This window comes from Aspergillus foveolatus (genome assembly GCF_047715535.1).
Source record: "Aspergillus foveolatus strain CBS 279.81 unplaced genomic scaffold BDW70scaffold_53, whole genome shotgun sequence".
Taxonomy (NCBI): Eukaryota; Fungi; Ascomycota; class Eurotiomycetes; order Eurotiales; family Aspergillaceae; genus Aspergillus; species Aspergillus foveolatus.
This window is the reverse complement of record NW_027396117.1, coordinates 94,559-117,980: the sequence shown is the minus strand read 5'-3', so window position 1 is coordinate 117,980 and position 23,422 is coordinate 94,559. Positions and strand designations below refer to the sequence as shown.

Here is a 23,422-nt window from a genome sequence, read left to right as displayed (position 1 = left end):
CCGTTCAAATCCCGGAAATAGCAGAATTTGCACTTCCATTAGTTTGGTAGTATCTTTATATATTGGCGAAGTTGGCGGAAAACAGCCTCAGCGTTGGATACTGGCCTGAGTGTGACAGCAGCAGGATACTCCAGAAGGAATCATGGCTTAAGGATGCACTTATCCTCTGCGGATATCTAGTTGACAGATATGTATAAGAACTATCGGACCTCGAAGTCTAATTAACCTGAACTAGTTGGCGACACCCATGGCCTCGGAGTCGGGGTTCCATCACTCTAGAGGTGGAATTGTTTAAGTATGTTGGTTTTCAACCGCCTGAAAAGATGACTTATCTGATGTCACGCTATGAGCATCTATTCATGATATGTCCTGATATACAAAGAAACCCAAAGTTGTGTCTTTTTGAGCTCTGAAGTGACAATCCTCTATTATGTCGAACCTGAGCCCTACAACGGAGCCATCCGTTCTAACAGATCGCACTCCACTATTTTCAGCCTCTTTCTCTGCTACTGTGGCCACGAAGACTCACGATAATCTGAGAAGGGTAGCGGACTCTTTGCCGCTCTCAGTGCGGCTTATTGCAACCATTGAGCTGACTGAAATATTTGCTTACTTTGGGATTGTCGGGCCAATGCAGAATTACATCCAGAATTCCCGAAACGACCCTTTGCGCCCCGGTGGAATCGGTATGCACCCATTCACGAGAGATTCTTGTGATGAACTGACATGAGTAGGGCTCGGGCAGAGTTACGCTACGACGATCAACCTGGGATTCATGGTCTGGTGTTTCATTACTCCAACAATAGGCGCTGTTGCTGCAGAACAGTATTTTGGACGGATGCGGACAATAATATATTTCTCCACGATTTACATCTGTGGATTGGCGACCCTGTTTTTGTCATCATTGCCTGTTGTTCAGGAACGGGGCGTGTCCCTGTCTTGATTGCTTCTGTTTTTGTTCTTGATATGCAGTGGTACTGGTGGCATCAAAACGAACGTCAGTTCGTTAATTGCAGAGCAATACACTGGTCCTGGTGAAACCATTCGTGTGCTCAAATCAGGGGAAATCGTTGCCGTCGACAGAGACCTGACGTTTCAAAGGTTTGGTATTGTGCTGTTTTGAATTCATGATCAAGTGCTAAACTGTACAAAGGATATTCACAACATTTTTCTTAGTTATCAACGTGGGTTCATTTGCTGCTTTAGCTTCCACAATGATCGAACAGAAGTATGGGTATTCTGCGGCATTTGCTCTACCAAGTGGTTTTTTCTACAGGTTTCGTGGTCACATTGGCAGGATGAAATCAATACATGAGCCGGGAGCCTGATAGCTGCATAATACTGAATGCCTGTCAAGCACTATGGATTGCTATCAAGAACAAAGGTTGCCTCGACCGGGCAAGACCGATATACCACGCCGAGGGAGACACAGTCAGGGAAATTCCACGGGATGACTCGTTTATTGATGACCTGAAAAGTGCTTTATCTGCATGCAGAATCTTCCTGCTATATCCGTCCTACTGGGCTGCCTATTCTCAGTTTCAAACAAAACCCGTCTCCCAAGCTGCTACCATGGAAACATACGTGATTCCAAACGACATTATGACAAACATAAACCCTATCACGACCTTGATCCTACTGCCTATACTTGATCGCGCTGTTTTCCCTTATCTGCGAAGACTTGGAGCGCCCGTTCGCCATGTTGACAGAATAAAAGTGGGTTTCCTGTTAAGCAGGCCTTCCATGCTATAAGCCGCCATCGTCCAACGAACCATCTATACGGCCCCTCCTTGCTATGACCATCCACGCTCACCAGACTGTATGAATGGAGAGGTACCCAACGAAGTCTCTTGTTTCTTAAAGTTCCTGCTTATGTCTTACTTGCTATTTCGGGGATTCTTGCATCGATAGCAGGTATCGAGTACGCATAATGAATGTTTGCCGGCGCCCTTCCGTACCGTATATTAGGTACAGCTATCCCACTGAAACTGTATTCTCTTGGTATTGACATTATCAAGGGCTCTTTAATGGCATAGGCCAGCTTCGTCACACGCCATCGACATCCTACACTGACATCATCAGGTAAAAAGAGGACGTAACTCTTGCTCCCAGTCGAAGTCTTCAAACAACGTCATCAAATCCGTATCTGTATCTCCAAGTAAGCAACCTTCGCGTTGCTACTTTCATCAGTCACTTGTTCAGACGTAGCGCCTGGGCGAGGTGAGAGAGCAAAATCGAGAACCCGTCGAGTATATGAGAGCCGTTTCATGCAAGTATCGTAATCACCTTCTCTAGAGGATAAGAAGGTTTCTATATGACCTGCAAACACACTGAGACGTTGAATAATCTTGGATTGAGGAAAGATTTTTCGCTTGTCGATTGGTCTGCTGGGAATTTTGAGCGACGCAGCAATTTTTCGACAGCACGGTAGCAGCGGGAAGACCGATGTAAGAAAACTAAGTAGCAGACGAGAGGTTATAAGCACCTGAAGAGCAGTTACAGTCCTCATGTAAGTACGTACGTCGAATATGGTTAGATGATTGACACGCCCTGTCCGGACCTGTTTGGAAACAAGATCCAGAAAAAGTGCGAGAATCTGCTGGGATGTCTCTATCAGGGAGTCAGAAGTCTCTCCTGTCCTTTTTGCAACCGTCTGATAGAGGAGAAAATCTTGATAAAGGAATTCAAGATGAAGCGAAGCTGCTGAGGAGTGTTTGATACTGGGCGACCAATGGAGGAAAGCAGGAAGCTTGGGGCGCATCTGGTTAGCCTCGTGTCGTATCTTGCTGCGCCGCACAATATTATTAGCAAGGAACAAGAGTGTGTATGAAACATACGGACTTCACCCTGTCCCACAGATTGTCCACTTCACGGCTGAGTGAGAATTCCAAGACCACCTCCCAGAGAATACTCGCAAGCAGAGTGACTCGGGGTCTCGCGCCTTTATTCGGATCTCCTTGCACATTCCAGCCGTCTGGATCAAGTTGCTGGATTGCGGCGTCCCGGGTTGAATGGTCAACCACTAAATCCTCCCAGCTGATATCCAGTGGAAACTGAATATCACAGTATTGCCGGCGTATGCGAGGAGGCCGAACCAAAAAGGTAGCCAACTCCTCGTCCATGGAGTCTGCTGCCATCATGGTTCTGCTGCGTATTTCGGAGAGAAAGAATGGAGTACGCTCATCCAACTCTCGCTGATGAAGGCCAAGGGTGAACACCAAAGATACGACGTCGCCTTGCCTCTGCCATGCCCTGTAATTTTTGACAAGATAAGAATTCAATCCTAGAGATAGGCAGACAGCACACTTACCAGTGAACCCATGCATTTCCATCATGAAAACAGCGTGTTGAATGGCTGCCCAGCACAAAGGGTCACTAATTGCACCTACCCTATTGCAGAATTGCAAGCACATACCACTGACTGCTATGGCAGTCTTTCGCAGCTCTTGCTTATCTTTCCCTGGGATTCGATCACGCTTGAGTACCGCTTCGTCTGGTGCAATTTGGTACGTTGCGGCACCTATCAAGGCAAGGATTAACCCATCTGTTTCCCATATTGGAGTTATTTGTGAAACATATTCAGACAAGGTCATCGCAGAATACGTTTCGATCGTCGCTGCAGTGTTGCGGAAAACCAGTCTCGATCACTCCAGGAGGCGGGCATGTCTATCATCAGCACTCGAATCTCCTACAAGACTGTGGTATAAAACTCGCAACCTATGTAGAGTTTCTCTCGCCAGTTATGGACCGAATACCATCCCTCAAAAAGCTCGAACCGCTTTTCAAGCACCTCTGCGTAGAATGGAAGGTGGTCTAATAGCGAAAAAATCTGTGCTCCTATTTCCACCATCGTAGAATCGACCGCCTCATGGTTTTCGTCACAGAGAAGACCGGGCTGCGACCCGGTAGCTAGCCCATGGTCATTGAAGACCGTTAAATGGCTTGTTGGGCCAAGGAACCCCAGCTGAGAGAAGAATCCGTCGCCAGTTTCTGTTGGTTTTGCCTCGGATCTGCGAGCAATGACGGAGGAGTTTTGTGTACCCAATCGAAAAGCTCTGTATGTGATAACGCATCGTCATAATATGTGTTGGCCGTACTTTTGCCGTTATTGCTGCGCACCCGATTTCTCTTTGGTCCGGTTTTAGTGAGAGGGCAAAGGCGATAAGTGCATTCAGGTGCTCGACGGCGTGCAGTGCGCCGCTGACAGACTGGAAGAGAATGATCACATTGGAGTTTGGATTTGCTGCATGGCTCACATGATGATAATAGTCCATTCTGTCGAGGAGCTGCCATGATCTGCGATGTACAATTTTCTCAGTCAGGGAAGGGTTATCTGGCGACAAAGGAGATGGCGGGGGATAGAAGTGTAACTAGGCGATGATTAGCAGTAGTCCGTCAAGCGATTTGGCCATGTCGCGAATTTTTTTGCAGCTAGCCAATGTCATCATCACTTACTGCATTTAATATAATTTTAAACAGGCTTCTGATCCTGCGCTGGCATACCTATGCTGACTGACAGCGCTCCGCTTTCGGAACGCTTTGGTGGCCGAGACACTCTGTGTGCACAGGCTTACCCTATATAGGGCTTGGTAGCCTTCAGCAGATTAGAAAAAATGCTGATTTTATATCATAATCTAAAATTTCAACTTATAGATAAAGCTGCTATAGAGGCCTGACAGACTAAAATTATATTTCAAACAAACGTATCAACTCCTGGACTTTCGATGTTGAAATCTCCTGATATAGCAACTATTTAGCTTTCCATATCTAGCAAGTCCCAGATCTCCTCCAGGTAAGCTGTTGACTATCTATCTTCCATTTCCCTCTTCCAGGTCTCCCTCGAGATGGCACTGCCGCGAAACAAAGCAATATCAACACCACCAATGCCGCAGTACATTCCATCGTATAGACCTTCATCACGCGCTCCCCGTTGAACGGGATCATTGAGCCGGACAACTGGGAACCGACCTAGGAAGTAAGGATCATTCGCAATGTAGTAAATCCCCCACCAGTCGCTGTTATGGTGCGGTGATTTGAATTTCTCAGCCGCGTCAGGCACGGCTACTAGAATGTCGTTTTGGAAATGTTTGCTGAGGCAGCGGCTTCAGTCCACAGCCCGTGGCGAGCATGTTTGGACAGCCACCACAGTTTAAGATTTTCAGAGTCGGGCTTGGGCTCGCTTGAGTCATAAAAGAGCTTGTCCTTAAAAAGTTCAGGCGCGGCGCAGCAAAGCATCCCATGTCCATGAAGAGTCTGCAACTATGCAAGCCCGTAGACATTCTTCGTAGACAGGCGAGCCCCTCATAGGTTGTCGAGTGAGCGACATTTAGATACCGGGTAAGATCTGGTAGTACCTTCTCAGGAGTATCCGCAGTGAGCCAATTTAGATCATAAGACATGATATGCCGCGCATTGATCGCGCGTCTAATATTAATCTCATGTCTGTTTTACGGGTGCCTAGGGATCTAAGTACTCCGCCATTTGGAGAGATTGGATTGTGGTAGATACCGTGTATGACCATGGCCCATTCATGTTTGAGCATCTCGGTCGTCGAAGCCGTGCATAGCGATCGATTTCGCCACTGTATGTGGCAAGATGAATGAGTTTGCCCTTGTTGATGAGCGGCGTATGATCCTATGGTGCCTTAGGAGCCTTGCTGTCATGGTCATCCATGCCCCAGTCTTCGGTGATATTGAAGGCGGCTCCATGCAAAATATGTTCCATGGCATAGCGTTTGGTTTGATCTCATGAGGACCATAGTACTTTGATTTGGCATTAAGACTCGAGTGAACAGCAGTATCCCCATTCATAGGTACTACTCGACGGCTGGCAATACCGAATGTACGTGTATAGTCGTTCATTATCTCGAATTTCACGGACTGATACAGATTTTGCTCATAAATCTGCTGACTGCCCTTGCTGTTCTTCTGCATGCTCGCGTAGCCAGCCTCTTCCGCAATATGGACCTCTGGAAGAGGATCAAACTCCTTGTACAGATTTAATATATCCCGTAACTGCACAAGCTTGAGTAGCATGGTAAAGCATATCCGGGTATCACTATACCAAAGTTCGAGGAGTCACTTCCTTCGGAACATCCAGATACCAAATGCTATAAGACGCCTCCTCAGGCGTCAAGATCATTTAGTTTAACACCGCTCATAGTATCTCGGGCGTTTAAAGCACGCTTGAACTCTGGCGTGACTCCACGGAGCTCCTGGGCGAAGCCATATTGATGCCGTATGCTGCGAATCGTGCATGACGGTGAACCATGTCGTCGAATGTCTTTCGAATTCAAGACCTGGATTGCGGCCTGGCAATCTGCAGCGTCATATTCGTCAATTGTTAGTTTTGCTTTTAGGGCAGCTGGCCTGAGGCTGTGTTGTTTGGCTTTGACCTGTTGTTGATAATAATGAGATTGGGGAGTAAATAGTGAGTGGGAGCAAGGCCGAGAGTAGTAGAGAGTCTTGTAGACTGCAAATCGAAGTAATAAATACCATGCGATAAAACACATGGATACCGCTAAGAGTAGTCAGAGTGGGACGGGGTTTGCCCACTGTTTAGGCCCCCCTGGACCATCAAGGATTTCCTGATCTAAATAAAATAATTACTAAAAACCAATCAGGGACCAGGGATCCTCGTTATTTAGAATACCAGGTGAGGCGGCGGGTAAAGAAAGTCAAGTGGTCTCGGTATTATATTTAAGGACACATAGACATAACTATGACCTATTGAACAGAAAAGAAATGCTTAGCACAGCAATGGTAGGGGCCAATATTCAACCACTACGCCGGCCCAGACATGTGCAGTCACAAACACACTTCCTTTCTGTCATCACTCCGTTGCTTGTCCGTGAAAAGATCAGCAATGGGCGGATAATCTGCTGGAGTCTCATAGAACGTCGCGTTCCATTTTTCGAAAAGAGCGCACTGCTCATCCATACTCTCTGTATCCTGCGAAGCATTCAGCAGCTCCCGTGGCCTCAACCTTGGCTGTGCATTATACTCATAGACCTTGACACCCTTGCCGCTAGATGGCTAGCCAAAGACTGACTGACGATATTTCTGCATCCGCTCTGGTTCCGAAATAAACGAATCTTATATTGTCTTGGATAAAAAGGTGGCAAAGACCCTGATCTATTTTTATAGGCTGTCCTGCTTCATCATCTTTGTTGGTTTCTAGTAGTGCCTTGTTTCAGGGCCCACTGGCCTAATCTTACCAGCCGAGCTAGCAAGCCGATTTCGAGGGTTTGACGTAGCATACATGGACGATGGCCATGCACAATGGAAGACGTCTCAGTCCAACCTAGCAGCATTCCCTAAAATAAACGAATTTCAATCTGCTATTAAAAAAAGCATCAACGTCCAGTCTCATAAAGGATCGTCCTGATCTGTCAACCGTTCAGTGCTGGGAGAGCCGTACCCTCAGTCCTGGCATCCATCTAGGATACCCGGCTGGGAATGGTTGAAATAATCGTTCAGCAGCATACCCATGGGTATCGAGCCCTTGGCTTTGTACATTGGTATACATGTAGGTCCGGTAATCCTAGTGTCGCCGTCTAGGCAGCAATCTCGTACTTCCCTCAAGGTAGAATTTGGCCATTTTGTTAAGCGACTTCCGCCGGCAGTCTCCTTTCGTCGTTGAATCGGCTCTTGTATATCATTGCCCAAACTTGATTGGTAATGTCCATCATGACCTCGATATCGAATTCTGTAGACCACTGACCATTTTTTGTGTAGCAAAAGAAGATAATTTGTCCGTGATGCATCCCATAGGTAAGGCACCAAGAAATAGAAAGACATAAAAAGCCCTAATGCAACTAGGAAAATAAGATGGAATACCGTAACGTGAGGTGTCGGCACAATATATAAATAAACGAAGACAAAGGCAGCCAGCCTAGTTACCTGAGGCCCAAGTCAATCGACCAGTGCAAAGGCGGATCTCTACCACAGGGAGTATGGTGTCAAAGCCCAGGGCTCAAAGAAATTACAAGGATAGCTAAGTGCCCACCACTATGTTGATCGGCTAATGCTGGGGGTAACTTGGATGGTTGTTGCTCACCTACGAGCCGCCAGCCTTCCCTTTCACGCTTTAATTCCCTTTCTTTCTCTATTGCTTACCGGCAGCTGTTCCTGAAATAAAGGACAGCGGCACAGAGCAACCGAGTACCAGAGACAGAGCTAGAAGTAGTCGCGCCAGTCTCAACCAGTCATCTTAAGCCGATGAAAATCGTATAAGATACCCAGGTACTACAATGCTTACGACTGCGAAATTTGCAAGCCAACCCATCGAGGCGCACGGCAAAGACAGTATAACATTATTGTCCGAGGAAACCAAAAGTAAGGCCAGAAGACAGCGTCCTAGCCACCGTGTAGAGTGGCAGCCAAGCCGGGAAAATGTCTGCAGAAACAAACCTGCGTGGACGGGCAAAAGCCGAGTTTATAGGCGTCGGGCCAAAGGCGAAGGGCCCATTCGGGAATGAAGTAGCGAAAACGAGATACGAAGGGAATTTGAGAAGAGTCGATGGTAGTGACTGGCAGCAATAATTGCGTTGACTATCGACATCCCATGGGCTTGAGTATTGAATGGGCAGGCGATCTTCTGCTTGGCACATTCACTGCCGCAGGCAAAGGCTTGGATTGGTCCGGACGGGACTTCTCCTGCCGATCTTGCTGGCGAGGTTCTTGGGGATCTGCGGATCGCCGTACCGTATCTTTTTTGAGTTCTCACCGTTATCTACCTGATGCAAGATCCGCTGAGAGAAGTCCCAAGCCTCACTGGTCTTTCCCAATTCAGGGTTGTTCTAACATGAGAAACTCCGCTAATTCTGCGTGGGAGCACAGCTGTCATCCCCAAAGCTGTCATCCTCAAGGTTCCGTTATTAAGCTTGCAGGGCTTCAGATTGGCAGACCTGAGCTCCTGGATATTGATCCCAGTCACGTCCCCGCGTCACCGCGCAGGCGGGAACGGCCAAATAGCATGGGATGAGGAGCATACGGAGTATGATAGTGACGACGAGGGTAAACCTCAATTGACAACGATGGGAGATTCGAATTTTCTGCAGTGATTGCATATGTTACTCTTGCCCTCCGTACTGGAGCTCCAGTGGAGATGGGAGACTTTCACTGTGCTCTTTTCATCTTTGACTATACCGAGGCCTTAGAGATGATGAAATCAGCCTGGTTCTTTCCGTGGTGGTCAAACCTCGAATGAGAAACGAGGCTCTACCTGTCCACCAGGGCAGAAGGCAAGCATTTTTGTGCGAGTCTCGCACGATTTTGACAAACCCCGTTTGCGGGTGAGAGCCTTTTGAATCCTCAAGTTACGTCCCTCGGGTAAATGTAGAGTGTGTGAGGCCGGTTAAATTCGATTATTCTGAAGACGCATTAATGCGGTGAGTAATACAGGGCCTCACTCTCTTGAGAAAGTCGGGAATTGAAAGGAGCTTCCCCTTTAGTGAAACCTACTGGAAATAGTCAATCACTAGCAACATGAACGGGTTTCACTTTTCCTCTTAGGGAATTCGGATTTTCCAGGGTTGGGCAACCGCGGTGTCCAGGAAAAGATTTCACGAAGCAAATGACGTAAGATTAAGAGTTCACAAGTTCAGTGTACAAGAAAATTCGCACGAAAGAAACCTGAACTGAAATAGTATGGGTATGTATGGTAATGTTCGTCTATATCCAATGCAATGCAAAAGGCTCAACCCATGCATGAATTCTATATACAAGATAAAAAGGCATTCAAGAGACGACGTGGTCACATATAAGCAAGGCTCTTAAAGAGGGAAACGAGAGAACTAAGCAACCTCAGCGTGCTCAGTATTCTCCTTCCTGGCTCCGCGCGCGTCATCGTGGTAGCTGATCCGCGGGATCTCGTACTTGCTGCTCTCCCAGGGTTTGACATGGTTGACGTACATCCAGTCGAGCTCCTCAAGAGTTCGGTCTTTACCCTCAATAACGAAGAAGTAGACCACGAAGACAGCAACGAGGAGACAACCCGCGAAGACGTAGCCGTACGCAAAATCAATGGCACCGGTGATGAAGGGAGTGAAGAATCTAAGGCGACTATTAGTACGGTGCGTATAAGAAGATATCGAAAGACATACCCAATGAGGAAGTTCCAAAGCCAGTTGGAAGCAGTGGCGAGAGCCATACCCTTGGCACGGTATTTGGAGGGGAAGAGCTCGGCAACGATGGACCAGACGATGGGACCCCAGGTCGTAGCGTAGAAGAGAACGAAGAAAGAGGCAACGACAACCATCCCCTTGCCGGGTCCGGGGGTGTTCTCGGGGTGTTCAACGTCGAGCATAAAGTGTCCGATGGAGGCGAAGATCATGAAGCAGATGAACATCAAGGAAGCGCCAGCAATGAGGGACTTGCGGCGACCAAAGTTCTCAACTACGTAGAGACCACCAAAGGTGGTTCCAAAGTTGATAGCTCCGAGAATGACCTGAGTGATGAAAGAGTTGGAGATACCGGCACCCTGGAAGATGGTGGTACCATAGTAGAAGAAGTAGTTGGCGCCAGTGAGCTGCTGCAGAGCTTGGAGGACGATACCCAGAAGAATGCGGTACAGCATGCGTGGGGCGGTAATGAATTCGTTCCATTTCTGGGACTGCTCCTTTTCAGCGTCGAGCTGCGATTGGATTTCAGCCAGCTCGCGGACGATGACGACGTGGTTCTCTGGGACACCGTAGAGACGGGCCATAGTCGTACGGGCAGTGTCAATCTTGCCGTGGCGGTAGTTGAAGCGAGGGCTTTCGGGGAACATGGCCATGCCGAGACCAAGGATGAGTGCAAACAGGAAGGTCAGACCTAGAGTGATACGCCATTGGGCACTGCCATCCAAGCTCTCCGTTCCCAGGTTGATACAGTATGCTAGGAAGATACCGAGCGTGACGAACAGCTGATAGGAACTGATCATGGCACCACGGACGTGCTTGGGAGCACTCTCTCCTTGGTACATGGGCACAACCAGGGAGCATCCGCCGACACCAAGACCAGTGGTCCAACGGCCCATGACGATCTGGACCCAGTTACCGGAGGGGGCGGAGATCTGAACAATGATTCCGACCATGAGGATAATACACCAGACAGTGATGGACCATTTCCGGCCCAGCTTATCAGCGAGAGGAGCACCACAGAGAGCACCAATAAGCGTTCCGATAGACAGCAGACTGACAATCAGACCGGACCGGACATGGCTGAAGGAATATGAACCATCGGACTGGGGTTCACCGTAGCGTTCAAGGAAGTCGGACATTTCCTGGAAACCAGAGATCTGACCGGTGTCGTATCCAAAAAGCAAGCCACCCATGGAGACGAACAAGCCCATGATGGTGGCTCGCAGGGTGATGCGGGGGATAGGAGTGTCGACCCCAGGTTCAGGCTTGGTGCTCCCAATCGACTCCTGGCTGGAGTATTGTTGTGGCTGAGGAGCAGGAGCCGGGGTAATAGACTCCCCATGGTAAGAAGAAGACTCGACACCCATGGTAATGGCTCACGGGATACAGGTACAAAGTGAAGTGAATAGAAAAGAAAAGATGGGGGAATGCGGGATCTGGGGATGTGCGCAGGGCTTTTCCCTTTTTATAAGTGCAGTAGCTGAAATGAACCAACGTAAGCGGTGCTGATTCTGATTGCAACCGTCCGGGTCGTGTGGAGAATTCTGGAAGGGCATGGAGGACTGTCATCCAGACAATGCAGGCCTCATGGGAGCGAGGGTCCACCTACTCCTGAGTCGTCCCCATACGGACAACTCCGCGAGAGCCCGAGTCAGCTCGGGGCAGGACTCATCTTGAGAAAAGGTGTCCTGTCGTACAGGAGACTGTACCGCTGCAAATCTACACTACTCTCGAGCGAAAACCCTTCCGATAGAGATACATCATAGATAGCCCGATAGCGATACTTGGCAGAAGCCGAAGCCGACGTTGGTGGCGCAGCCGGACCGCATCAGGCACGGGAGTTGTGACGCCTTTTCCGGGCCAAGGCACTTGGAGACACCCGGTGCCGTGGGATCCTGCGGCCGAACTCAGGAAAATCGGCATGCCATGGAAGCCATCACGGCCCGGCCTTGGCTGTGGCTTGAAGGATCAAGAAGATTCGTTTCCCACTCCATACTCCATTACGCTGGACACAATCCATACCAGATATCAATTGCCGGTGACGTGATGCCAGATCAGGCACGAGCCTGGCGTTGAAACTGGAGAGACTGGAGAAGATGGAGACCGACGCGGAGAGAAGACACGGAGAGGCGATTCTTGCCTGAAAAGTTGACCGGTGAGCCTCCCCAGGATTTCAAGGACGGAGTACGGAGAACGGAGTACAGTATGGGGTCATATCATCATGGCATCACTTATCTGAGCGTTCCTCTTCTTTCTTTCTCTGCAACGCACAAATTATCGCTCTTTTCCTTGGGCTTGTAGCCATAGCCGAGTATTCTGGCTGTTCCGCAAATCCTGCTGCGACCGGAAATACCGACGATCTGCCGAACTCGGCACTGAAAATGAGAATTGCCACCCGACCGGGCTCAGGCTCGACGACGCAGCGGTCGCCGAGCAACATTTTTTTTGTGGATTCCTTGGCTAGATTCAGGTGGCTGTAACAGGCTGCGTCCCACGATCTGGGCTCGTCATTGGCCTTGGAAACTGTGGGAAGAGTATGGAAGATTCTATTTCCGAGCCGAATCATGTGAAGACGTCATTCCTTCCTTTTCCGCTTCCGAGCCGGCCGTTGCCTTTTCTCAGCGGTTCTCAATTGAAGGCTGAGGCAGAAATCTCTGCCTCGCCCTGACCGGAGTCAGTAGAGTTCCGATCTCCGGCTGACCTTCTGTTTTCGCGGAGTCTGCTGTACGGAATACTCAAGAGTAGTATCGACAAGTAGAGATCGTCAGTTCGATGCAACGTGGAGTGTCATTATAGTCTGGACTCCATTCTAAATCGTATCGCTGTTTATAACTACGCTGATGAACTTTCTTTTGGCGCATAGAAGACAGGGAAACCACAAAACATCAACCCGGCAAGGTGTCTCTGTCTTCCGTGGCCATCAATGCGTAGAATATATTTTGGTGCCTTGCGCTGGAAGTTTTCAGTGACGTAGACTACGTTCAAACACCGATTATCTCCAGTAGGCGTCAATACCTAGGGTAACTGTCTTCTGTCAGATGCAGATGGTGCCTGGTAACTAGGAATAAACCGGTCTTCAGTGCTTGTCCACAGACATCGAAACAGGGTCTCGTCGAGAAGAGTTATGGCCTGAGGCAGAATTAAAGATGCCAAGCCCTCACGTAAACACAAGCATTGGAGAAACTTGGCCAAAACACATGCACCTTCTCTTCTTCCCACCTTCAGATCCTGCTTCCAGCATAGAATCTAACCATTGTCAGATATGGATACTGCGTCGAAGTGTCCCAGTATGCCACGGATCGATGCGCGTCGCATGGGATATGCTCGGATCCTCGCGGAGCTTATGAACCCTTAATGGGCCTCACTGTCAGCTTAGTTCCGATGACCTCATTTTGTACGCCACTGCAGAGTGTCAGAATCGGTCCTTGCCAGGTGCCAGTCCTTGCCCAGCCGGCAATGACATGGTACGAGCACACTGGATCCTCCGTCTCCCGTGAAGATGTCAAGTCAAACAACGATCGGCTTCCCGCTGCCAGATCTGACACGGACAACTGAAACGCCTATAGAGTCGGATAGATTAGCTGCCACTCCTAGATCAGCAATGGAGCTCCTATTTATTCCCAGTCGAACACGGACGTCCGAGATATCATTCTGATCTTCATGGAGTCTTGATTCTCGATTTGCTGGAGCTTGGGCCGGTTTCATGCATATCGGTGACCTGACACGGGGTCCGGCTGGACGGTACCGACGAGGAGGGTATAAATAATAAGACGCAGCGGCAGCGGCCGACTAACAGTCATCGTTTTTTCCCAAGTATCCAAAACTCAACAGTCCTTACTGAGAAATGAAGTTCTCGCAGGCGTTGCTTTCCCTAGCCAGCCTGGCGCTGGCTGCTGCGCTCCCTCACGCGTCAACACCTGTGTCCACTCCTTCAACTACACCTTCTCCTACTCCTACTCCATCCGCATCCGGATCTTTCGCTACTACTTCGGGCATCCAGTTCGTCATCGACGGGGAAGCAGGTTACTTCCCAGGCTCCAACGCGTACTGGATCGGTTTCAAGAAGAACAACAGCGATGTCGATCTCGTCTTCGACCACATGGCCTCGTCTGGCCTGCGCATCCTCCGCGTCTGGGGCTTCAACGACGTGAACACCGCTCCCACTGATGGAAGCGTTTACTTCCAGCTACATCAGGACGGGAAGTCGACCATCAATACCGGCGAGGACGGGCTCCAGCGCCTCGACTATGTTGTTCAGAGTGCAGAAAAACACGGCATCAAGCTTATTATCAATTTCGTGAACTACTGGGATGATTTTGGCGGCATGAACGCGTACATGCAGGCTTATGGGGGCGGTGACAAGACCGAGTGGTTTGAGAATGAGGACATCCAGGCTGCATATCAGGCGTACGTCGAGGCTGTGGTGAAACGATACATTAACTCAACGGCGGTTTTCGCGTGGGAACTCGCGAACGAGCCACGCTGCTCTGGATGTGAGACGAGTGTGTTGCATAACTGGATTGAGAAGACGAGCGCGTTTATCAAGGGCTTGGATGCGAAGCATTTGGTTTGCATCGGTGACGGTACACAAACCATGCCTCTATTTCCCAGAAACCTTCATCGTTCCAAGAGATGAACAAGCTGACAATAAGCTCTAGAGGGATTTGGCCTTGACACCGGCTCCGATGGAAGTTACCCCTTCCAATACACCGAGGGCTCTGACTTTGCTGCGGCCCTAACCATCGACACCATCGATTTCGGAACGTTCCATCTCTACCCGGATAGCTGTACGTCCCTCTGTCGTCTCTTCTCACCCTCAATAGCTTCTACTATTTCGACCCGCTACCGTGCACAAAACACAAAACTAACGAAGAAGTAGGGGGCACAACTAACGACTGGGGCAAGCTCTGGATCACCTCGCACGCCGCTGCCTGCGCCGCCGCTGGAAAACCGTGCCTGTTCGAAGAATATGGCGTGACGTCGAACCACTGCGCCATTGAGAAACAGTGGCAGAATGCAGCTCTGAACGCGACGGGCATCGGGGCCGACCTTTACTGGCAGTATGGGGATACTCTGAGTAGCGGGCCGTCGCCAGACGACGGGAACACGTTCTATTACGGCAGTGAAGAGTTTGAGTGTCTTGTCACAAACCATGTCGAGGCGATTGAGAAGAGTGCCAAGTAAGGTATCCGGCGAGAAGCTGGCTTCTGTTGATATGTGATGGAGTGATGGGCTGGGGTGATGCTGGCGAGACATTGCCTGATGTTGACCGTCATCTGGCGTCTATCTGAAGGATCTGTGCCAAGGTGCAGAGTACTCAGCTAGACGTCAGAGCTAGAATATTGTCAATCTAGCTAGCAGTGTAGGGACAGAATCATATTCAGGCTTTGCCTGACTCCCTAATCAGCAGCCCAGTAGCTCCTCCGTAGTTTGCGATGCGCCGATCTACTAGAGCTAGCACAGCGTCTAATCAGGATAATGTACATGGGCCTCTTGGCATCACAGTGCGTTGTCTATATAGCTTCCAACTTCCCCTCTTGACACTAACTTCTTTGCTCGCAATTCCTCTTTATTCTTTTCCTCTTGAGCAGCAGAGCGCATGACACGACGTTTCCACGGTAAGCGACTATTGTACCATTCACAAGTCTGGGTCTTAGCCAGCGGGAATAATGATTTCTTCGCTGGCAAATCTAATGGCTCGTAAAAGACTCCTCTTCCAAGAGCAAGCATTGCAGGTGAGACATAACCCCTAGGGCACTTTCCCATTAACCTGGGCGGTTCCACTTATCGACTGCTTGCTGAAGTACTTCATCAGCAACTGACGTACTATCATTCGAGAGAATCACAGTAGCACTAATGTAGTACGCCTAGTCGTCACATTTAGCAGCCTTCGGGCACTACGAGTGACCAGCGTCCTGGTTTCTACACGTTTTAACGTGAAATATAATTCTACGACAATCAAGGCACGTGATGTGACAACTGCGGATTTTGTTACATGAGAGCTCTTTTCCTCTTCAATCCTCCGCGTATTGTCCACAGTTTGTATAATTTCATATCCATTTGGATATTGAAGTGATCCTGATCCGGCACACTATGTTTGCTAGTTATTCTGCCACTGCAGTCGCGCCGGTATCGACAAGGTCTTCGAAGATTCCAGTTCTGTGAATAATGTCCGGGAGCTGTAAATCTCCCATCTTCGTGGGGAAACTCACCATCTGCTGTCCTTGTAAAGGGCTCGGGAATGTTTAAGGATGGATAGCTAGACATTATCTGCGGGAAAGGTCTCCATCCAGTTACCCAACATGGAGATGCAAGTTCAGCAGAGGTTGATTCAACACAATAAGGAAGCAGCCAGCTGAAAGCATGTCAGATTGCGTTCTCAGCTCTAATGGCAAAACTAATAATATTTAGATGAACAGCTTCCATCTCTTCTCATATCTCAGTGCTCAATCGGTGACAGTTTCAAACTTGCCGACCTTGTTGATTTCCAAAAAGTTGTGTAAGTGCGACAAATCCGTATGAGCAGAAAAACACACTGGCCCAACTCCTGCAGCCGTGTTATAGGTTACAAAGAGGGACTCAATCTTTATTGAGACATGGCGCAGGCTTGATGAGTACCCTTTGGCAGAGAAACCGGTTACCTCCGCTTGGAACGAGCTCGATAGAATGTTACGGACAAGATTCGACCCAAATATGGATTATCTGGCCCGGGAACTATCCTCATCATCGACGACGCCCAAAAGAACATATTCGGGCATTCTCTTCTGGAACTCAATGGACAAGCCGCGGTCGTCTCAGGAAAGCCTTGATGTCAAAATCTGTCTTTTTTGCTACTGCAGGAACCCGCTGAGCTGTGTCGACAGTGAGCCCGATACTGATATTGGCGCTTTTACGCCTGCTCAGTTTGATCCAGCTCAATGCGTGGCCTCAGTCATGTCCATCATCACTTCAGATTGGCCTATTCTTCACCGGTCAGAGTTCACAGATATTGCACAGCGATTAATAGCAACCATCGCTTTCAAGAAAAATTACCCTCATTCCAGATGCCGAAGACTATCTTTCCTCGCTGACAGATAGACATTGGGGGTCTAGCGCCGTGTTAAAGTGCGTCCATGACGCGAGTTCCCTTCATCCCAACTAGCCACTGTCTATCTTCATGTCGCTTGACTGAATTTGCGTGGTTTACCATCATGATCTCAAGAACCGTGATTTATCGGTCATAAACAGGGAGCACGTTGTCGACAGCATGAAACGGGATAAGGATGTTTGGGACTGCTGGCTCATGAGCCAATATCTCGCTCACTGCCTCAGGGCGTTTGGCTCACCACAGAAGTTGCAAGCCTCTTTGCTTGGGTTTTTGAGGAAAGTAATGTACGACGTAAGCCGAACAAAGAGGCCAAGACATGTTACAAGAGGCTGGCTGCACAAAGGCAAATGCTCGGAAAGGAGGAATATAACGAAGTCTATGTGCATCCATTAAGATTGCATGAAAAGCATGGGTCTTAAGTTCCAGTCCAGATATCTCAAACTAATTATTCTGACTATTTCTAGGTGGATCGAACACTGTATCGAAAAAAGAGCGAAAAGTCTACCTTCCGAACCCAAGATTTACAGGATTTGACTCTTGCAATATTACGAGAAATTCAAGCCAACTGAAACACTCAACATTCAGCACAAGGCAATACGATGTCGAGTGGTGCACAGCCAGAACAATTGAGGCACAGGATCAAGCCGAGTTCTACCGGTGTTCCAACAAGACAGCCGGTAGATGTGTGCCAGTCATTACCGAGTGATCTAAGACCGCAGACGGTCAGGTCGATTTCTGGGTTCCCGGCCAGGAATGGGTAGTGGAGTTTGTTCGAGAGCAAGGCAAAGTAAACGAGCACAATATACGTCTTTACAAGAATAGCCGGTAATAACCTTGGCGAGCCGATGATATGATCTAGGATTGGATCATTGTCAATGTACGACTTCGCCGCCGAAACGTGGTAATCATACTTCGCCCTATTCATCGTTGACTCAACTAATATGAAAGTAGGGCACGAGTTCTTGCTTAAGAGACACAGCTTATCCATGAGTTTCCAAGAAGATCATGCAAAATTAGAGATTATTGATAACCAAATGGATATTCTAGACCTATTTTTCGCACAATTGAGAATCTGGTTTCATTTGGTACGGGCAAAAGGGTATATGGTAAGTTCTGCTTGCCATGATTGCCCCTTTGGGGTTTAAGGTTTCCCAGTGAGTCATTACGGGGCGGTTTAATGTATAAAATCGAATCTCGAAGTTAATTTTGAAGCTATCTAGAAGCGTCTTAGAAGCACCTAAAAGCGTGCAGGACCCTATCGCCTCGATGATGGCATGACACCTTGCTGGCGTCGATTATCTTTCCTAGCAGACGATAAAAACAAACAGCTTCTCAGGTCTCGTTTACAACCTACCTGAGGCATTTGAATTATAAACGTGCTCTGCGTAAAGGCCACAATTTTTATGCCAAAGGTCACGCACGACCGTATCCTTTTCGCCGTCACCGATTTTCTCCACCCTTCCCCCTCTTTGATACCATCAACACCCCTATCTCATCTCCATATCTCGGTACCCCAATGCATTCGCGACTGGAAGATAAGCCGAGCCCATCGGGCTTCTTGGCGCTGGCTGGCGCGGGTTAGACTCGCGGCCAGCCCGTTCTGTTTGGCTGTGTTTGGCTGACTCTGCGGGGAAATACGGTCGATGCTACTCTGAAGGACAGCTGACTTGGAATTGAATCTGCCCATCCATATCTCCATTCGCATCCTGCGGTCGTATTTATTCTTTTCTCTTCCTCTTCTTTACATCATGAGCTTTCAATGAATATCTACCCTTAGCGAGCACTATGGCCGCCGAAAAACCAACACTCGCCCCCTATGGCAATCGCGATCCTGAAGCTGTCCCGGAGGCAGAAACAAAAGCTGGGACTCTCCAGGCTCTCGTCGAGGCCGAGCTCCTCGATTCGAGATATCAGAATACTCAGCGCGGGCTGAAAACGCGGCATGTTCAGCTTATGGCGCTGGGAGGGACAATTGGTTCGTGTGCTTTCATCCTCACACCTTCCTCTTACCCCGTCCCCTTGGAGTGACTCAACTAAACCGGGGCTCAGGAACCGGCCTCTTCGTCGGCTCCGGACAAGCCCTCAACATCGGCGGACCCCTCTCGCTTTTTCTGGGCTATGTCTTCATTTCAACCCTCGTCTACTGCATCGTCACCGGCATCGCCGAGGTGGGCGCGTACCTACCGGTTCACGGAGGCACCATGTCTTACCACGGCTTTCGGTACGTGAGCCGCAGTCTCGGTTTTGCGATGGGGTATCTGTATTGGTACAGCTTGGGTATCTTGGTCCCCTACGAAATTGTCGCCGCCTCACTAGTGATCGATTACTGGCCGAATGGCGTGCCTTTGGCTGCTTGGATTACCATCATGCTGGTTGTCATTGTGGTCTTGAATTATATGCCAGTTGGAATATACGGAGAGACGGAGTTCTGGTTTGCCGGGATCAAGATCATCACGCTGATTGGGCTGTTACTGTTGAGTTTCATCCTCTTCTGGGGCGGCGGGCCGAATCGACAACGTTTGGGATTCCATTACTGGAAGGATCCTGGGGCGATGAACACGTACCTCGTTACCTCAAATGAGAACACAGGAAGGTTTATCGGGTTGTTACAGTGCATCGTCAAGTCAGCCATCGCATTCATCTTTGCCCCGGAACTTATCATCGTCACAGCCGGAGAGATGGAGTCGCCGAGACGGAACGTGCCCAAGGCTGGGAGGAGATATATCTATCGACTCGTGATATTCTATCTCCTCGGCGCCCTCGCTATCGGCGTCATCTGCTCGAGTCAGGACCAGGCGCTCCTCACGGGCGACACGAACAACGCCTCCGCGTCCCCATTCGTCGCAGCAATCCAGAACGCAGGCATACCTGTTCTCCGCCACATTGTCAACGCGGCGATTCTAACATCGGCGTGGTCGGCAGGCAATTCGTTCCTGTATATGTCCAGCCGTAGCTTGTACGGTCTTGCTGTATCGGGGAACGCACCGAGCATATTCAAGTCGTGTAACAGATTCGGTGTTCCATGGCTTGCTGTCACTGTGTCTGCACTTTTTTCTCTCCTCTCGTACCTCGCGGTTTCTTCCGGCAGCTACACCGTCTTCAACTGGCTTATCAACTTCACCAACACGTCGGGCTTCATCTCCTGGATCTGCTGCTGCATCGTGTACTTTCGGTTCAACGCGGCTATTAAGGCTCAGGGTGTGGAGAAGCCTTACTCATCTCGCCTGCAACCCTATGGAATCTGGATCGGGTTATCTTTTGCCATTTTTCTGCTACTAATCAACGGCTTCACGTGTTTCTTCCCGCAAAATTGGTCAGCAGCGAACTTCTTCACGGCGTACATCGGCATCCCGGCGTTTGCGCTGCTTTATGTCGGACATCGCATCTGGTTCTGGAGCGATCCGTGGGCTTGGAAGAGTACCGAGGTGGATTTGCAGACCGGGCTGCAGGAGATCCTTGCGGCTGAGAAGCCGGCGAGGCCGCGTGACACAATTGGGAGAAAGTTGATGGCGCTGGTTGAGTGACTTTTCATTGGTTGATTAAATCGTGGGATGAATATAATAACGTACTTAGATACCTCAACATAGTATGCGACATCTGTATGAATCAATGCCGCGCAGCCTGCGCTAAACCATTGCGAATCCATATCACGAGCTCACATGTCAGTTTGATGCTCTCCCCGTCGTACAGAGATTTCGATTCAATCAAGTTAATGGCTGGGAACACCTTGCCTGGCTTTGATGCTTTGTCAATTAGTCACCGCAGCGTCGCAGTCAGTAGGTGAATGCGCTTCAAGGTCGTTCTTGAGTAAATGAGCAGTACGTGGATCTTCTAGGCCTCCAGCTGTGCGATCTACTCGGACCAGCCTGGAATGCCCGGGTTCCTCCTAGACGAATTGAGCCCGGTAGTATCCCTGACATTCAGGCTCTTGAAGCCCAGTTGATGGGCACTTACGAGCGGACGGGGAGTCGGGATGAAAACGAACAGAGTTAACAGCCTTCCCTTCAAGACACTGCGCCAGAGGTACGGCAAAGAGCCAGCTGGAATAATGCAGGTACATGATCCCCAGGTGAGAGTAGGCTTACTGATTATCACTTGGATCCCCCCGAGCTCATGTCTAGCTAGATGCCCTCTCGAATAAATGAGCACTACTGCTAGCATGATCTAACTGCCAGGTTTACTTCATTCTGATTGATGGAAGAAATGTTCCTTGCGCATCGACAGATAGAGAGGGCAAGACATCGAGCTGAGAATATCTCCTCTTAGACGGAATTGGTGCTCTAACAGAGACTTTGGCTTTGGATACAGATATTCAGCCACTGAATCACTCTGCTTTGATATTACGAGTTTGTATTTAATAGACCAGTTGCGCCAGCACGATAAAGACGCTAGGGCTTAGATCTACGCCAGCCTTGCTCGCACCTCCTGCACCCTCTTACTCGACGCATCCAACTCATCCTGCGACAACTCTCCATTCTCTAGCGCAGCGTCCAAAGCAGCAACAATGCTCTCCCCCTGGGTGACATTCCTCCCTGACGCAAGAAGCAGGTCCACTCCGGCCTTCTTCGCCAACAGCGCCCTGTTGTTGTCGTCGCCAAATGCCCCCAACGACCCTGCCTCAATTGCATCAGTAATGATCACCCCATCATACCCCAGTCGCCCGCGCAATTCCTCCTGGATCCAGCGCGAGCTCATTCCAGCCGGCCGCTCGGCGTCGAGCGCCGGGTAGATCGCCCACGACGGCATGACCATGGCCACCCCGGCCTGTATCACATCATGATACGGTACCTCATCAACCGCACGGATTTCGTCAAGCGATATATTGATCGTCACTGGTCGTTCATCCGTGTTCTCCTCTGTCGCGGCTGCCCCCAAGCCGGGGAAATGCTTTGCTGTCGCAAGGACATTCGCTCTCTGCTGATCCTCGACAAACTGCGCCGCACAGCCCGACACCACGGTCGCATTATTGCTGTACGACCTTCCATAGCGATCCGCGAAATCACCCTCCTCTCGATAAACAGCCAGTACGGGCGCCAGGTTCGCGTTCATGTTGTAGCTCGTCAGCGTTTCCGCTGCCCCTGCGCCCGCCTCCCCAGCTGCCGTGAAAGGGTCCGATGAGTCGCCAGCTTCTCGCGCTGATTGCTCCGGCGCGCCTGGGAGACGACGAATCTGCCCTCCTTCTTGGTCGGTCATGATCAGGAGGGGTGTCCCGTTGTACGCTGGGCTCTCGCGGTAAGTCGAGAGGAACCGCTCGATAGTCTCAGGGAGGTCCTCAGTGACATTCTCGCCGAAGATGATGACCCCGCCAACTTCACCTGCTCTGATGAGATCTAAGAGGTGCTCTGGGGGCGTTTCGCCAGGGTAGGAGAATATCACATGCTGCCCAATCTGGGCTTTAGACCCGGCCGCAGCGAGTCCGAGCAGGGAGGCGAGACAGACTGTTGTCCACTTCATGTCTGTTCTATTTGGGTAGAATACTGTCCTTTGCAGACGGTCAGGGTGTTGAGGGCACAGTGCTTGTCTTATATGTCTCACCTGATCTCTTCTGGAGACGATCGTCATTGGATCGACAAACAATACGACGGCGCAATGCTGCGTTATCTTGCTACACGAGACACCGCGTTAATCTGGTAGCGACGATGTTACCTTGATCGGTCGCCCGGGTCGTATTGCTGATCAGCCATGGTGGACTTTTCGTATTTTCCGCTTGGACTGGTTACTGGTAGTGAGCTGTAACCAACCTCTTTTGGGGTTACCCCAAGGTCAACTTTCGCCTTTTCAATTAAATCTGGCTTCTAGCATACGGTAACAGAAAAATAAAGCAAGAGCACCATCATTTACCGTGTCAATGGTATAATTGCTCGGTAATATCGGTAGGGCCAAGTGGAGACAGGCACTACGCCTCCAATACAGTTAGCCAACCCGGCCTTGAGATTCCTTTGAGAGCTATACTTGATCAAGCAATATTTGACGGAGTGCCATGCAAAGGGGAAGTGGGAGGATCGCGGCGATGCCCGGGCATGTATGTATGACATATCGGCTTTCTAATCGAAGGAAGCGCTAAGTGTCACCTCACAGGCTATCAAAGGTACGGCTAGAAAGACGTAGCCCACGGCCAGTTACCCTTTGCGTGACTGTCCTGATGAGTACGACGCGTTGATTCTCCCGGTATACTTGAACGTATATCCTAATCATCGCTGCGCCTGATGGGT

At 49.6% G+C, this 23,422-nt stretch overlaps 9 protein-coding genes across 9 annotated transcripts; 5 read left to right on the top strand and 4 right to left on the bottom strand.

The window, feature by feature from the left end:
* Window positions 1-361: 361 nt before the first annotated feature.
* BDW70DRAFT_170384 (uncharacterized protein) lies at window positions 362-1,931 on the top strand (the record flags this gene model as incomplete). The annotated part of the gene is made up of 7 exons (XM_073742912.1): window positions 362-686; window positions 735-936; window positions 973-1,101; window positions 1,154-1,276; window positions 1,317-1,720; window positions 1,754-1,819; window positions 1,864-1,931. The coding sequence occupies exons 1-7, from the start codon at window positions 431-433 to the stop codon at window positions 1,929-1,931; spliced, it is 1,248 nt and encodes a 415-aa protein (XP_073593208.1). The 5' UTR covers window positions 362-430.
* Window positions 1,932-2,078: 147 nt separating this feature from the next.
* BDW70DRAFT_170382 (uncharacterized protein) lies at window positions 2,079-4,300 on the bottom strand (the record flags this gene model as incomplete). The annotated part of the gene is made up of 9 exons (XM_073742911.1): window positions 4,042-4,300; window positions 3,756-4,003; window positions 3,680-3,717; window positions 3,319-3,616; window positions 2,838-3,252; window positions 2,522-2,653; window positions 2,406-2,456; window positions 2,182-2,371; window positions 2,079-2,146 (listed from the first exon to the last, which is right to left on the bottom strand). The coding sequence occupies exons 1-9, from the start codon at window positions 4,291-4,293 to the stop codon at window positions 2,079-2,081; spliced, it is 1,692 nt and encodes a 563-aa protein (XP_073593207.1). The 5' UTR covers window positions 4,294-4,300.
* Window positions 4,301-4,715: 415 nt separating this feature from the next.
* Window positions 4,716-6,511, bottom strand: BDW70DRAFT_170380 (uncharacterized protein; the record flags this gene model as incomplete). The annotated part of the gene is made up of 6 exons (XM_073742910.1): window positions 4,716-5,090; window positions 5,278-5,442; window positions 5,764-5,903; window positions 6,064-6,120; window positions 6,152-6,242; window positions 6,495-6,511. 6 exons carry the CDS (start codon window positions 6,509-6,511, stop codon window positions 4,805-4,807), a joined length of 756 nt encoding a protein of 251 aa, XP_073593206.1. The 3' UTR covers window positions 4,716-4,804.
* A 3,123-nt stretch (window positions 6,512-9,634) lies between these two features.
* On the bottom strand, window positions 9,635-11,666 carry BDW70DRAFT_97746 (sugar porter family MFS transporter). The gene is made up of 2 exons (XM_073745322.1): window positions 10,106-11,666; window positions 9,635-10,055 (listed from the first exon to the last, which is right to left on the bottom strand). The coding sequence occupies exons 1-2, from the start codon at window positions 11,488-11,490 to the stop codon at window positions 9,797-9,799; spliced, it is 1,644 nt and encodes a 547-aa protein (XP_073593205.1). The 5' UTR covers window positions 11,491-11,666; the 3' UTR covers window positions 9,635-9,796.
* Window positions 11,667-13,823: 2,157 nt separating this feature from the next.
* On the top strand, window positions 13,824-15,529 carry BDW70DRAFT_97752 (glycoside hydrolase 5 family protein). The gene is made up of 3 exons (XM_073745323.1): window positions 13,824-14,706; window positions 14,782-14,910; window positions 15,000-15,529. The coding sequence occupies exons 1-3, from the start codon at window positions 13,968-13,970 to the stop codon at window positions 15,305-15,307; spliced, it is 1,176 nt and encodes a 391-aa protein (XP_073593204.1). The 5' UTR covers window positions 13,824-13,967; the 3' UTR covers window positions 15,308-15,529.
* Window positions 15,530-16,475: 946 nt separating this feature from the next.
* BDW70DRAFT_141883 (uncharacterized protein) lies at window positions 16,476-17,572 on the top strand. The gene has a single exon (XM_073737845.1). The coding sequence runs from the start codon at window positions 16,790-16,792 to the stop codon at window positions 17,198-17,200; it is 411 nt and encodes a 136-aa protein (XP_073593203.1). The 5' UTR covers window positions 16,476-16,789; the 3' UTR covers window positions 17,201-17,572.
* Window positions 17,554-18,398, top strand: BDW70DRAFT_141882 (uncharacterized protein). Its single transcript, XM_073737844.1, has 3 exons — window positions 17,554-17,616; window positions 17,675-18,111; window positions 18,162-18,398. The coding sequence occupies exons 1-2, from the start codon at window positions 17,610-17,612 to the stop codon at window positions 17,914-17,916; spliced, it is 249 nt and encodes an 82-aa protein (XP_073593202.1). The 5' UTR covers window positions 17,554-17,609; the 3' UTR covers window positions 17,917-18,111; window positions 18,162-18,398.
* Window positions 18,399-18,995: 597 nt separating this feature from the next.
* BDW70DRAFT_170378 (proline permease PrnB) lies at window positions 18,996-20,898 on the top strand (the record flags this gene model as incomplete). Its single annotated transcript, XM_073742909.1, has 2 exons — window positions 18,996-19,185; window positions 19,260-20,898. The coding sequence occupies 2 exons, from the start codon at window positions 18,996-18,998 to the stop codon at window positions 20,732-20,734; spliced, it is 1,665 nt and encodes a 554-aa protein (XP_073593201.1). The 3' UTR covers window positions 20,735-20,898.
* Window positions 20,899-21,611: 713 nt separating this feature from the next.
* Window positions 21,612-22,664, bottom strand: BDW70DRAFT_152533 (putative glycosyl hydrolase; the record flags this gene model as incomplete). The annotated part of the gene is made up of 1 exon (XM_073739457.1): window positions 21,612-22,664. The coding sequence occupies one exon, from the start codon at window positions 22,662-22,664 to the stop codon at window positions 21,612-21,614; it is 1,053 nt and encodes a 350-aa protein (XP_073593200.1).
* Window positions 22,665-23,422: the final 758 nt, after the last annotated feature.